General features: G+C 36.5%; 1 protein-coding gene across 1 annotated transcript; it reads left to right on the top strand.

The window, feature by feature from the left end:
- The first annotated feature begins 249 nt into the window (after positions 1-249).
- plekha8 (pleckstrin homology domain containing, family A (phosphoinositide binding specific) member 8) lies at positions 250-13,060 on the top strand. The gene is made up of 13 exons (XM_082149994.1): positions 250-407; positions 803-919; positions 1,918-2,073; positions 2,522-2,652; positions 3,526-3,684; positions 3,789-3,829; positions 3,914-4,008; positions 4,106-4,394; positions 6,023-6,108; positions 7,568-7,626; positions 8,801-9,002; positions 9,122-9,183; positions 11,240-13,060. The coding sequence occupies exons 1-13, from the start codon at positions 359-361 to the stop codon at positions 11,435-11,437; spliced, it is 1,644 nt and encodes a 547-aa protein (XP_082006120.1). The 5' UTR covers positions 250-358; the 3' UTR covers positions 11,438-13,060.
- The last annotated feature ends 669 nt before the right edge of the window (positions 13,061-13,729 follow it).

Raw genomic sequence — 13,729 nt, 5'->3', positions numbered from 1 at the left:
TTGTATTATTATTGGTCAGATTCTTTTGAAGACACGCCTTAACAACCAATATTCAATTTTCATTGGACGTCAAACACATAGCCCCAGTACAACAACGCCCATATTCTCGTACTGTATCCAATCAGAGATGCTCTAAGAGAAAATCCCACAGACGTCAGGCGCGTGGGCCGATCCTTCTATGATCACATGGATTTGTACTCTCGAAGCATTTACGAAAATCATTTGCGTAATCTCAACTCCCAGCAGTAACTGTGCGTCTTTTACGTACAATTGTCGTAGGTAAGAATTATCTCGAGTTTCTCAAAGAGGCTGTGTTGGGCTCAGTCTTGCCACGACTAAGTAATGAATTGTCCAGAGAATGTCTACCATGGAGGGAGTTCTCTATAAATGGACCAACTATATTAGTGGTATGTATGCTGCGTCAGTTAACAGTTATGTGTTATATAAATAAGGGAAGTCTGTAAAGCAATTAGCCTGTTTGCTAGCTTTAGTAGTGTATAAATGAAGTTAAGCCATCATCCTCTTTAACTCTCTGTGTCGATACTTTATCCAAAGCAGTGACCAACTCAACCACATACATTTCATCTGCTAAAAAAAAAAATATATATTCGCAGAAAAGTTCCTAATATTATGTATTGGAATGTGTTTTATTCATTTTTGACAATGGGTTGTTAAAAGCCTCTTGACTGGAAAAACAAGTCAAGCCATTATGTTCATGTATCTTAAACGTCATCCAGATACATTGTTACATGCGTCAGCTACAGCTTAAAATGTCATTATGGCTCCTTTGTGTCTTTTGAAGGTTGGCAGCCCCGTTGGTTTGTTCTTGAAGGAGGCACTCTTTCCTACTATGACTCTCAAGAAGATGCATGGAAAGGATGCAAGGGCAGCATCAAAATATCTGTGTGTGAAATACAGGGTAAGGGAAAGTGTATGCCTAACCTGAGCAGGAAATCTAATAATGGTTACATCACAAGCATCTATTCTTCATATGCTTCATAATGCGTCATAATACGTTTGCGCAATCTTCAGGAACTTTTATGTCCCAGGGGTTAATTTTCATTCAAACAGATTTCAGCTGTTATTTTTGAATTTCACATTACTGTCTTGGAAACTTTTTTATATATATATATATATAATACCATCAGAACTTATTTTTTCTACTTTTCAAATTATGGTTTTATGATTTTACACTTTTCTAAGACCCAGACTATCAAACCCAGCTATAACAAAAATAATTGTAAAAGTATGAATTATTACATGGTTATAACTGTTATTTATACTTATTTTGATATTTATTGTGTGAAAAATGATGTATTATTATTGCCACTGCTACATCAAAACATTTTCCTTAATACATGGTAAAACAGTAAAGCGTTTGAGATAAAATATGAGACATGATCAGAATAAAAAAAAAAAGTGAGTTATTTTTATTGTACCTCATTTCTAACCTGTAATTTCATCAAAAAGGGTGAAAATATTATTTAATTGTATTTAGGATACATAAAATGCTAGATATGAAGTTAGCCCTTTAAAAGACAGATGTGTCAGCTATTTTATTCAAAAAATGTCCCCAAAAAATCCCCTGCCATCATTTCCACCATAGAATGCTATTAAACGTAAAACTTAATTTGAGATGTGGTGTAAATGACACTGTGGCTGAAATCATTATTGCTTTTCTTAATAAAATAAGGGGGAAAAGTTTGTGATTAATGTGTGTTCACTGTTGAACATATTAGACTAATGAAACAAACTATTAAGAGTGTGTGAAGAGACATTATTTTTGACAGCCCACAGGCCCCAAAATGTCCCTAGTTGAAGAAACACCCAAGTACTGTATTACAACTATTGTGAATGATCTTACAGAAGGTATACTTTGCTAATCCATCTTCTTTGTCCTCCCTCTGCCCATTGTAGTTCACCCATCGGATTTCACAAGGGTTGATCTGATCATTCCAGGAGAACAGTACTTTTATCTCAGGGCAATTAATGCAGCAGAGAGGCAGAAATGGCTTGTGGCATTAGGGACTGCAAAAGCCTGTCTTACAGACAACCGAACCAAGAGAGAGAAGGGTGAGTGTTGTATTTCTGCTTAAGTAGACAAGATATTCTCTGTAGATCATCTGGCTTTTCGTTTCGTGTTAATATGACAGTGAAATATGATAAAGTAATTTAAAGGGTATTGTGTAGGGTAGCTTACATATTGTGTTGTGGTTTTTAGTCCATGTCTATGGATTTTTAGCTCCTACAATATGACAAAATGAACTTATAAGGAGTTATACATATTGAATATTTATAGTCTTACACTTCCAGGAAAAAAATTATACCAAAAATATTTTGTGTCCAGGCACCAACTTCCTGTTTCGACAGACAATGTGTCAATACAGGAAGCAAAACCCATTTTATGGGATTCAAATTAAATTACACAACTCAGATCATGATGGTTCCTCATTTTGCAATTCTACAAAGAACTGTCTAGGAAGAAAGCAAGTGTCAACACTAGTCTCTTCTATTTTCTTAGAACTCCAGGAAAGCTCAGAGGCTCTGAAGACAAAAATGTCTGAGCTAAGGCTTTACTGTGACCTTCTCCTTCAGCAAGTGAACCAAATACAAGAAAGTCCTCTAGCGGAGATGACAGCTGATTCTGAGGAGGTAAGGGAGTGTCGTGTTGATTTTCAGTGTCGACCTCGACTGCCTTCTGCTTTACTATGCATACTTCAAGGACATAATTGAGGAAACATGTATACCATTAAACAATTCACAAGCTCATCAAACATCAATAATGCAGGGTTATAAGTTTTATCTTTTCATACCTTATCATTTTAAGGGTGTGTTCACACTTGTAGTTCGGTTCTCTTGGTTCTTTTGGTCCAGACCAATAAAGAAAATGATGCAGTCCTGGTTTGCTTAGCGGTCACACGGTCATTTTTAACACTGAACCCTAAAGACACAAAACAAAACAAAAACAGCTTTTATGGTGTATATATTGCAACGGAATTTATCGAACATTGTGTGCTGGGTTAAATGCGCTCGCTGTACGTTTGTACATATGATGTGGTATATAATGGAGCTGAGAACTCGTGAAGAGCTTATAAAATGTGTAAAGGACTCAAAACAGCGGCAGGAATCCCTCCGTCACACACACAGAGGATTCTGTCCTTTTATGGGTCGCATGTCCTGCTTTTGGTTCGTTTGCATGTCTTTTGTCCGTGTTGCATTCATATTTCATTCAGTCCGCACCAGAGTTTGTTTGGAAGTGGACAGAGACACATCTTTTTAGTGTTCTCGGTCCACTTGTTTGGGTGCGCACCAGGGTTCTGATGGCAGCCTTCACACTTATTCAAATGAACCGCACTAACAGAGTAATCGCACCAGAGTTCGTTTTAATCAAACCAAACCTGCCAAGTGTGAACTTGTGTGTGTGATTTGTCTTTATCACAAAACCAAGGGTCAAAAAGCTGCCCAGTACTGTTCAGACTGTTTAAGTGGCTCTGGATATTCAGGTTTGGTATGTGTTGGTTTCAGGTAGGGGATGAGACAGGAAATCTAGTGAAGTCCACATGCACCACCTTCTTAAAGACCCTGGAGGAGTGTATGCAGATTGCTAGCCGAACGTTCAATCCAGAACTTCTGAGTCAGACCCCTCCAGGCTCTCCTCCTGTGGCTACCATCAAACCTCAGAAGGTATATTAAATACACCGTAATCACCAACTGGAAAATTCTAACGTTTGTGCTGTTGTAATTCTAATTCAGTTTGTCAGAACCTAAAATATTTCTTATTTCCATAGATCAAAACTACTGATCCAAAGAATCAGCACCAAGGAGAAACGTGAGTTCAGTAATGTTAATGGACTCTTGTGGGTCAGGTGTGCTTTTGTTTGTCTCTAAAACGTTGAAAATGTGTGTTATGCAGACAAAGGGACTTAATAAACACCTCAGCAACATCAGCACATGAGAGTGGACCAGAACATGAACCACCTCCATCTCCTCAAGAAAGCATACCTACAGGTTTGCCAAGCATCAAGCCAGTCGGATTCAGAACTGGTGCTACATTTTGACTTACCTCAACTCTCATTTCCTATCTTGTCTGTCTTGTTTGGTTTAGGAAGTGGTTTAATGGAGGACCAAGAGGAGCCCATGGAGCCTCATAATTACTCTTCATCAAGCACGCATGACCCTGAAGAACCTGTAGGAGAGAAGAAGGACAAACCACCAGAAGAAGCAGACCGTGCTCAAGAAAAACAACTGGAAGTCTCCCATAGCCCCACACAGAACAAAGAAGAAATGGTCACTGAAGAAATCCAGGCTGACCTGGAAGTGAACAAGCCTCAGTCTGAGAACACACAGGAAGAGGAAGATAAGGTGGACACATTCTTCAGTACCATGAGCCACAGGTATGAGGCGCCTCCGTTGCTGTGATCCTCTGAAGAAACGAGATGAATGCACTGCACACATTTACGCAATTCAGAATCCAGTTTACTTTGTTCATGTAAAGTTATAGCTAACACTTCTCTTAGAATTTTGTTTTACAGAAATGTGCGATATGCAGAGTCAGCATTTCAGTGAAAATCTAGATTGAGGGACTAGAAATCTCCATATAGTAACATTGTGTTCTAAGGAACCAGGTGCAATGCGATAAAGTGACGTTATCAATCATGTCTGTTTCATATTAAGGAATGTCCAGGTTAAGTTCAAGTTAAGAATCTGTTTTGTGAATGCTGTGAAATAACACAGAAAACAAGTTGGACACATCTGATAGTTCATTAAAACAAACAAAAACAATGCACTTATAATTTAAGTCTATGAGATCATTTGTAGAGTCTAGCCTGATTAGATTATGGTTTAAAAAAGGCACTTCCCACAAATAGGGTACAGTTTGGTCTCCCATATTTTTTTTTACTGCAATAGAGGTACAAATCCCATTTTTTTGTTAGCTAAACAGTAGGCGCGTTCACGCCATGTCAGAACAACAAAGCAAATTTTGACGGCTGCAACGTAATGCGGAAACACTCAAAATGGCAGTATTAAATATAGTGAAGTTGTATTATTTCTGTTGAATAATTCCTGTAATTGTTTATTGTTAATGTCTTAATGCAAGACTACTATTATTTAATAAGCTAGCACAAGTTTGATAACTAATTAGCTTCTAAATAAATTTAAGTTTATTAATAATGCATTTGTATATTGACTGTTACTTCTTGTATTGTGGTTTTGTATAGGCTAACTTTATCTGAAAAAAATTATTACAGCGATATCTAATCTCTAAGTAGCTAGCAGACTATTTTGTTTATTTATCAAGTTTAAAATAAGTATTTTAAAATAAGGTAATTATGAAATTTTGGTAACAGGGTTAAAACATCTCGTTTAATATTTAGAATGACTTCCGGAATTTAACAGACAAGCAACTTCCTTGCTGGAAAAGAAAAAGTTTTAAGACTGTAATTTGTACCCTGTTTGTGGAAAGTTCCAAAACAATGATCTAATTGTCTCACAGTTTCATATATAATGGTTTCAATATGTAAAGATTTGAAAGACAAATGGTCCATGATTAAATGTTTATCATGGTATGTTTTCTTTTGATCACTCAAAACGAGACCCGGCCTGTGATGAGGGTTTGTAGATTCTTTTGCTATACATAATTCTTTCATCTTCTTTATGTAATGATGAGGTCATCATATAACTACAGCACTAATCTGTTCCAACAACCTACATTGGGCTGAAACTAAACTGAATTGAACTAGTAATGTTATCAAAGCAATGGGTTGGTATTTAGATATAAAACCTTTTCAGTATTATACCACTGTGTGAAGATTGTAATTTTTTTTATTTTCTAAACATGTATTTAATGTGTGCCGTTCTCAATCAAGGAATGCATGCTCCAAACCGGTTTTCTTCTGCTTTGGCTATGCCTGCTTTTGTATTTTATGTGTTTTATTTGATCAAATAAATGTGCTCTCTGTTGATGTGTGTACTAATTCACATGTATTGTCCTTGTGTGATGTCTGTGGTTTTTTTCTTGTAGATTTAGTGATATAATGCTGGAGGACAACAGTGGTATTCCCACACAGGCCTTTTTGGATTCTTGCTATGCTATAGTACCAGTTTTAGGTAGGACACTCTATCTTTCACTCTCCATTTTCCACCCTTTCTTTGCTTTGTCTTTTTCCTTCTGTCAGTTCTGTCGGCTATCTCAGTCTTTGCTCTCATTAGTGTTGTGCTTATTAAAGGTTGTTAAAGGCTCGTGGGAACATTGATTTCTGACACTCTGTGCATGTGTCGGCTCGCCATATGCCCTTGATAATTTTTTTAAAATGATTATTCTGCATCTCATATTAGTCTGCACAGTTAATCCCTCATTCTCCCTCAGGCATAGTCATGCATGCTTTGATATGTCTTTATACTGGGACAGTTCGGTGAGTATCTGCAGGATCCCAGAACAACAAGAAAATAAAGTCCAACTGTAGCAGCAATCACTTATGAAAGCTTTTGTACAGCACTTTCTTCTTAAGAACATACAGTGGTAATGAAGTTTTTGTTTGTTTAGGGGGCACCAGTTAGTCTATTTAGCAGTTTTTTCTATAGTTTGAATTGGCATGATGCTTCTGAAAGCGATTAGGTTAGGATTGCTGGTTTCTCTGTGGGTGGTGGTGGCAGCTTTAACTTGCGCATCAGGAATGAATCTGTGCAGAAAGAACATGAACTGGCATGAATTTTTATTTCCCACAAACATCTATATAGTATCTTCACAAATTAATAAAATACTGTGACCTACCTATATTTTTTATATATATATATGTATATATATATGTATATATATATATATATATATATATATATGTGACACTGGATCACAAAACCAGTCACAAGTCGCACGGGTATATTTGTGGCAAATGGCAACAATACATTGTGTGGGTCAAAATTATCTATTTTTCTTTTATGCCAAAAATAATTAGGCTATTAAGTAAAGATCACGTTCCATGAAGATATTTTGTAAATTTCCTACTGTAAATATATAAAACATTTATTTTTGTGAGTGAATGCAGCATAATCGCGGACATAAATGGACAACTTTAAAGGCAATTTTCTCAATGTTTAGATTTTTTTGCACCCTCAGATTCCAGATCTTCTAATTGTTGCATCTCGGCCAACTATTGTCCTATCCTAACAAACCATACATCAATTGAAAGCTTATTTATCCAGCTTTCATATGATGTATACATCTCAATTTCATAAAATTGACCCATGTGACTGGTTTTGTGGTCCAGGGTCACATTATGTATTATCAGTATTGAAAACAGTTTTGCGGCATAATGTTTTTGTGAAAACTGATGCGTTTTCAGGATTCTTTGATAAGTAGATTTTTTTTTGCATTTATTTGAAATTGTTTTTTATTTATTTAACATTGTAGGTTGTTACTGTCACTTTTAATCAATGAATCCATCCTTGCTGAATACATGTATTCATTTCTTAAAAAAATAAAAAAATCTTACCCCAAACTTTTGAGTGTATGTTTAGGCAGAAAATAATTTAAACCAACAAAGTACTTACAAAGGCTTTCTCCCCTCAGACAAACTTGGACCAACTGTCTTTGCTCCAGTTAAACTAGATTTTGTGGGAAACATTAAGGTAAGTGTAACATGTAAACAATGAAACTCAATGCATCCTTTTTTTTTTTTTATAAAAGCAAGAAATGTAAATAATAGGTGGCATATTTTGAATTACATGAGCAGTGGGTTTATGGATTATAGATTCACTGTGTATATATATATGTGTGTGTATATATATATATATATATATATAGCCTATATATATATATATATATATATATATATATATTAGTGCTGTCAAATCGATTAATCGTTTCTAAAATAAGTTTGTGTTTATATAATATACGTGTGTGTATATATATTATATTTATTTAAATATATATTGTGTGTGCATGCGTGTCTGTGTATATATATATATACACACACACACACACACACACATATATATATATACACACTCACACACATATATATATATATATACACACACACACACACACACACACACACATATACAGTATATATATATAATATACACATATATATACACACACAAATGTAACCCATTTATTTCTTTATTAAAATACCTGGAAAAACTAAATTCCTTGAGCCTGTGGATTTAAAACTTGGAGTTGGAGTATTGTTTTTTTCCTTCAGTATTCCAAATTAGATTCCATATTTATCTAAAATTGTATTTTAAAATCTAAAATAGCTATCTAAAATTTCACCTAGGGTACCAAAAGAGCCAGAGCCTGGGTCAACAAGGTCCTCATTTGTGACCCTAGATCACAAAACCAGTCACAAGTCGCACGGGTATATTTGTGGCAATTGCCAACAATACATTGTATGGGTCAACATTTTTGAATTTTCTTTTCTGCCAAAAATCATTAGGATATTATGTAAAGAGATCATGTTCCATGAAGATATTTTGTAAATTTCCTACCATAAATATATAAAACATTTATTTTTGTAAGTGAATGGAGCACAATCGTGAACATAAATGGACAACTTTAAAGGCGATGTTCTCAATGTTTCGATTTGTTTGCACCCTCAGATTCCAGATGTTCAAATAGTTGTATCTCGGCCAAATATTGTCATATCCTAACAAACCATACATCAATGGTGCATCAATTTATAAAAAAAATTTACCCATGTGACTGGTTTTGTGGTCCAGGGTCACATTTAGTGTCTCCATAACCACTAGAGGGCATCATAACTTGATCTGAGTTGATCCTCCTTATTTGCTCTATCAGAAGATCCAGCAGAAGGTGGTGTCCGATCCTGAGAGTTTCCCCACCCTACAAAGCATCGTGCTTTACGAGGTGGAGACGGAGATGTCACAGGTGCGGAACTCGGCCACAGAAGCGCTGCTATGGCTTAAACGTGGACTCAAGTTCCTCAAAGAATTCCTTTCTGAAATCAATACAGGGATGAAGGATGTCCATGGAGCTCTTAGTAAGTCACATGATCAAGTGTAAAACTGTGATACATGGTTCAAAATGTCCTTCACCTACGTTGATATCAGTGCTTTGTAATGTCTCCTGTTCAAACGTTTTTTTAATTATTTTTTTTAGATAAAGCATATGGAAAAACATTACGGCAATATCACGGATGGGTTATTCGAGGAGTCTTTGCAGTAAGTATTGTGCTAAGAGAAATGTACTTGCCCTAGTGTCGAACACTTTTTGTTTTCAAGACAGTTTTCAAGACACTTTTTGTTAGGCAGCTCTCACCATAAAAGATTAATAACAACCAGGGGTTGTCAAGCTTCAAAAAGAACAAAATTAAATCCAAATAATTTTTTTTAAGTTGTTTAAAGTATGTCCAAACAAATAAAAATATTAAATAATCAATTTATGTACGGAGCCCTACACGACAAGGGTCTGGGGGGTTGTGGGGGTGGGTTGATCGTGGCAAGATATCATGGTCACGAATTAAGAATTTGTTCCCTCCTTTTAACTTAAAAAAGTAGATATTGAAGTATCCGATCCCACAACTTATATATATATATATACACTCACCTAAAGGATTATTAGGAACACCTGTTCAATTTCTCATTAATGCAATTATCTAATCAACCAATCACATGGCAGTTGCTTCAATGCATTTAGGGGTGTGGTCCTGGTCAAGACAATCTCCTGAACTCCAAACTGAATGTCAGAATGGGAAAGAAAGGTGATTTAAGCAATTTTGAGCGTGGCATGGTTGTTGGTGCCAGACGGGCCGGTCTGAGTATTTCACAATCTGCTCAGTTACTGGGATTTTCACGCACAACCATTTCTAGGGTTTACAAAGAATGGTGTGAAAAGGGAAAAACATCCAGTATGCGTCAGTCCTGTGGGCGAAAATGCCTTGTTGATGCTAGAGGTCAGAGGAGAATGGGCCGACTGATTCAAGCTGATAGAAGAGCAACTTTGACTGAAATAACCACTCGTTACAACCGAGGTATGCAGCAAAGCATTTGTGAAGCCACAACACGCACAACCTTGAGGCGGAGGGGCTACAACAGCAGAAGACCCCACCGGGTACCACTCATCTCCACTACAAATAGGAAAAAGAGGCTACAATTTGCACAAGCTCACCAAAATTGGACAGTTGAAGCCTGGAAAAATGTTGCCTGGTCTGATGAGTCTCGATTTCTGTTGAGACATTCAGATGGTAGAGTCAGAATTTGGCGTAAACAGAATGAGAACATGGATCCATCATGCCTTGTTACCACTGTGCAGGCTGGTGGTGGTGGTGGTGTAATGGTGTGGGGGATGTTTTCTTGGCAAGCTTTAGGCCCCTTAATGCCAATTGGGCATCGTTTAAATGCCACAGCCTACCTGAGCATTGTTTCTGACCATGTCCATCCCTTTATGACCACCATGTATCCATCCTCTGATGGCTACTTCCAGCAGGATAATGCACCATGTCACAAAGCTCGAATCATTTCAAATTGGTTTCTTGAACATGACAATGAGTTCACTGTACTAAAATGGCCCCCACAGTCATCAGATCTCAACCCAATAGAGCATCTTTGGGATGTGGTGGAACGGGAGCTTCGTGCCCTGGATGTGCATCCCACAAATCTCCATCAACTACAAGATGCTATCCTATCAATATGGGCCAACATTTCTAAAGAATGCTTTCAGCACCTTGTTGAATCAATGCCATGCAGAATTAAGGCAGTTCTGAAGGCGAAAGGGGGTCAAACACAGTATTAGTATGGTGTTCCTAATAATCCTTTAGGTGAGTGTATATATATACACAAACTTGATCGATGTGATTAATCAGGGTTAATCATATATATATATATATATATAATCATGAAAACACAACACAAATATTTTTTATTTAATGTAGCAGTATTTATTATGTTCACATCGTTATTATTATTTTTTTTTTATTCATGTGCCCTCGTACTCTCTGATCAAGATAACTTCCCGTGTCACTCACATGAAATCACAGCAATAGCAAACCACAACCATCCAATCAATTCCCGAAGGACAAAAGTCCTGTCCTCGATTTTTTTTCTTGTTCGAGGAGCCGTTTAACTCGGATATACGTCACAATAGAGAATAAAGACTTTAAAATTGTCCTTTTGTGTTCCATTGAAAAAATAACAATATTCAGTTGTGAAAAATCATGACAACATGCATTCAAATCCCCTTAGTCCTTTCTGACCCTGTTTTTGTGTTTGTGTATGTTAGCTGGCGCTACGGGCCGCCCCGTCCTATGAGGGCTTCATGGCTGCTCTGGTTTCTCATGAAGGCGATGAGCTGAAGAAGGGTTTCAAGACCGGCATGCACCGAGACCTCGACTTCTACCTTCCAGCTATGGGGAAGCAGCTGTCCATCCTGGATTCTCTCTATGAGGAGTACGGCTTGGAATCAGACGAAATCGTGTGATTAACACAAACGCACCCGCACAGCGAACACCGCTTGCTTCTGAAGGAGCTGATCGGTTTCAGTGGTGGAGTTGTATTTCTTTCACCCGCTGTGGTAACCGAACCCTGAGTTGGTGTTGAAGAAGACAGGGATGTTTCTGTGAAGGCAGGGCTTGCAAAGACTGACCAGTAAGAGTGTGTTGGTTAATGTGGTATCGCAACTTCAGTAACAGTCATCCCTGCAAAATTGAAACAGGGGGGCAGGGTGTGATTCCAAGTGTTTTCAGGGAACAGCTGTATTTTTAGCAACCTTCAATGGTGTGATCAAGTGTTTTGTTGACATTGGTTGTATGTTTTTACATACACATTTGGGCATCAGAGTGCAAACTGCAGATATGGTGAAGAAGGTAATATACCATATTGTTCACCTGGAAGTGAAGATTTTAGTCGCAGTATCCTTATTCACAGTAAAAGTGCAAAAATGCACTTGTGCTTTTCTCCTCAATTGAAATATTGCATTACTTTTGTTCAGATACTCACATCTCATTCATTTTAGACTAGCACAAAATTATTCAGAGACCTTTGGGGATTCAGAACATGCATCATGAAACCATTAAGTGTACAGATATTTTTTGCAGTGACATAGTCTTTAAACATATTCACAATTGTCCAAATTCAGGACTTGTAGGATCTACTTGGTGTTAGGGACCAAAGGTGTTTCTTTTTCTTGGTTAAGTGGAGAAATTCCTGAAAAAATGTAGCTGTGATGATCTTGGATCTTCATTTACAAAAGGAAAGATTTGTGATATTTCCTCAGTGACTTTATTTATCAACTTATTTATAAGAATATAAATTCTAACTGTTGATTTTATTGTAAGAATCACACCTTGCTCGCTCTCAAATCATATGAATGCAGTAATACTAATTTGCGCATGTTGCATTACATGGGTTTTGTTTTTTATATTTCAGATTTATATTACTAAATGATTAGCACATAATATGAGGATGAATGTTCTAGGTTTATATTTTATTCTAATTGCATTCCACACAGTTTAACTAAAATCCCACAAATCATTGTCTTTGTAAATATGCATTCCTAACATTACTTTTCAATTCCAGTTTTGCTTAAACTGTCACAATTTATCCGATGTGTCCTTTACCAGAATCTTTTATGGGAAAGTTCACCCAAAAATGAAAATTATGTCATGTTTCAAACATGTATGACTTTCTTCTACAGAACACAAAAGATATTTTGAAGAATTCTGGTAATCAAAAAGTTGTACTGAGAATATAATAATTAGTCACAATAAAAAATAAATAAATACAAATATATATATATATATATATATATATTTTTTTTTTTTTGCATACATGAGGGCATTTACTTTTACATTTACTTAAATGATGATGGAATTTTGGCTTTTCAATTTTGGCTGAACTAACCATTTGAATCTTTATTAAATCAATACAACTTCAGTTGAAAAGCAGACCTTTGACATTACAGCATTTAGGAAAATGTTTGCTTTTACTTTTCCCAGGAATAGCACACAGTATCCATGTTGTCATTCACTAGTATTAAAATATGTCTATATGCCTTTTTATATGTATTTCCTAATTGTATTTTTAAATGGTCATTTATACTGAATGGACTGCAGTGTTTTTAATCTTTTAATTCAAAAATATGCAAAATTCTTAGCAACATAGATACATTTTGTAAATATTTCAAAGTGATGAGATGACCGTTTTAGACACGAGGCGACAGTTTTAGACACAAGTAATGTTACATCGTCGTTATGACACTCAATCCTTCAATATCTGGATGTGGTTGCCAGGATACTCTCACCACAACAAGGATGATCACTAGACTCAATAATAAGTGCCAAGAATAGAAGGATGGTTTTTACGTGCACTTGTGCATGTGTGATAGAGGGATAAAGTTTATAAATAAATAAATAAATTATATATATATATATATATATTGGAAACTCTTTACCTATGCAACATTGCTCAATCTATTTCCAGGGTTGTCAGAATTGTCTCAGAATTTTTCTCCTTCACTTAATTTCACTTGAAGAAGAGAGGACGATGTGAAAACTGAAAAGTGATATGGCCATATGGGCCTGGAGTGGTCAGTCCCAGAGCAGCCAGTTAAGAAGTGGATGGACAGGTCTTACCTCAATGCAGGCCATCAGTTGGACGACCCGCAGAGACCAGCTCTCTTCTTCCCTAAGCTCCACGATTAGCTCATGCGGTCATGGCACCCCCCTCATTCAGCTCAAGCCCATTCCCAAGGAACTCACCTCCTCTCTGTGGT

Source organism: Leuciscus leuciscus (assembly GCF_965113295.1).
Source record: "Leuciscus leuciscus genome assembly, chromosome: 20".
NCBI lineage: Eukaryota > Metazoa > Chordata > Actinopteri > Cypriniformes > Leuciscidae > Leuciscus > Leuciscus leuciscus.
This window is presented reverse-complemented; position numbering and strand designations above follow the sequence as displayed.

Bases quoted from the DNA above. Each gene is read 5' to 3' on its own strand.
- plekha8 (XM_082149994.1), top strand. From the start codon at position 359: ATGTCTACCATGGAGGGAGTTCTCTATAAATGGACCAACTATATTAGT. The intron at 2,074-2,521 runs GTGAGTGTTGTA...CTATTTTCTTAG, and splicing joins CCGAACCAAGAGAGAGAAGG to AACTCCAGGAAAGCTCAGAG. The intron at 3,685-3,788 runs GTATATTAAATA...TTATTTCCATAG, and splicing joins CTACCATCAAACCTCAGAAG to ATCAAAACTACTGATCCAAA.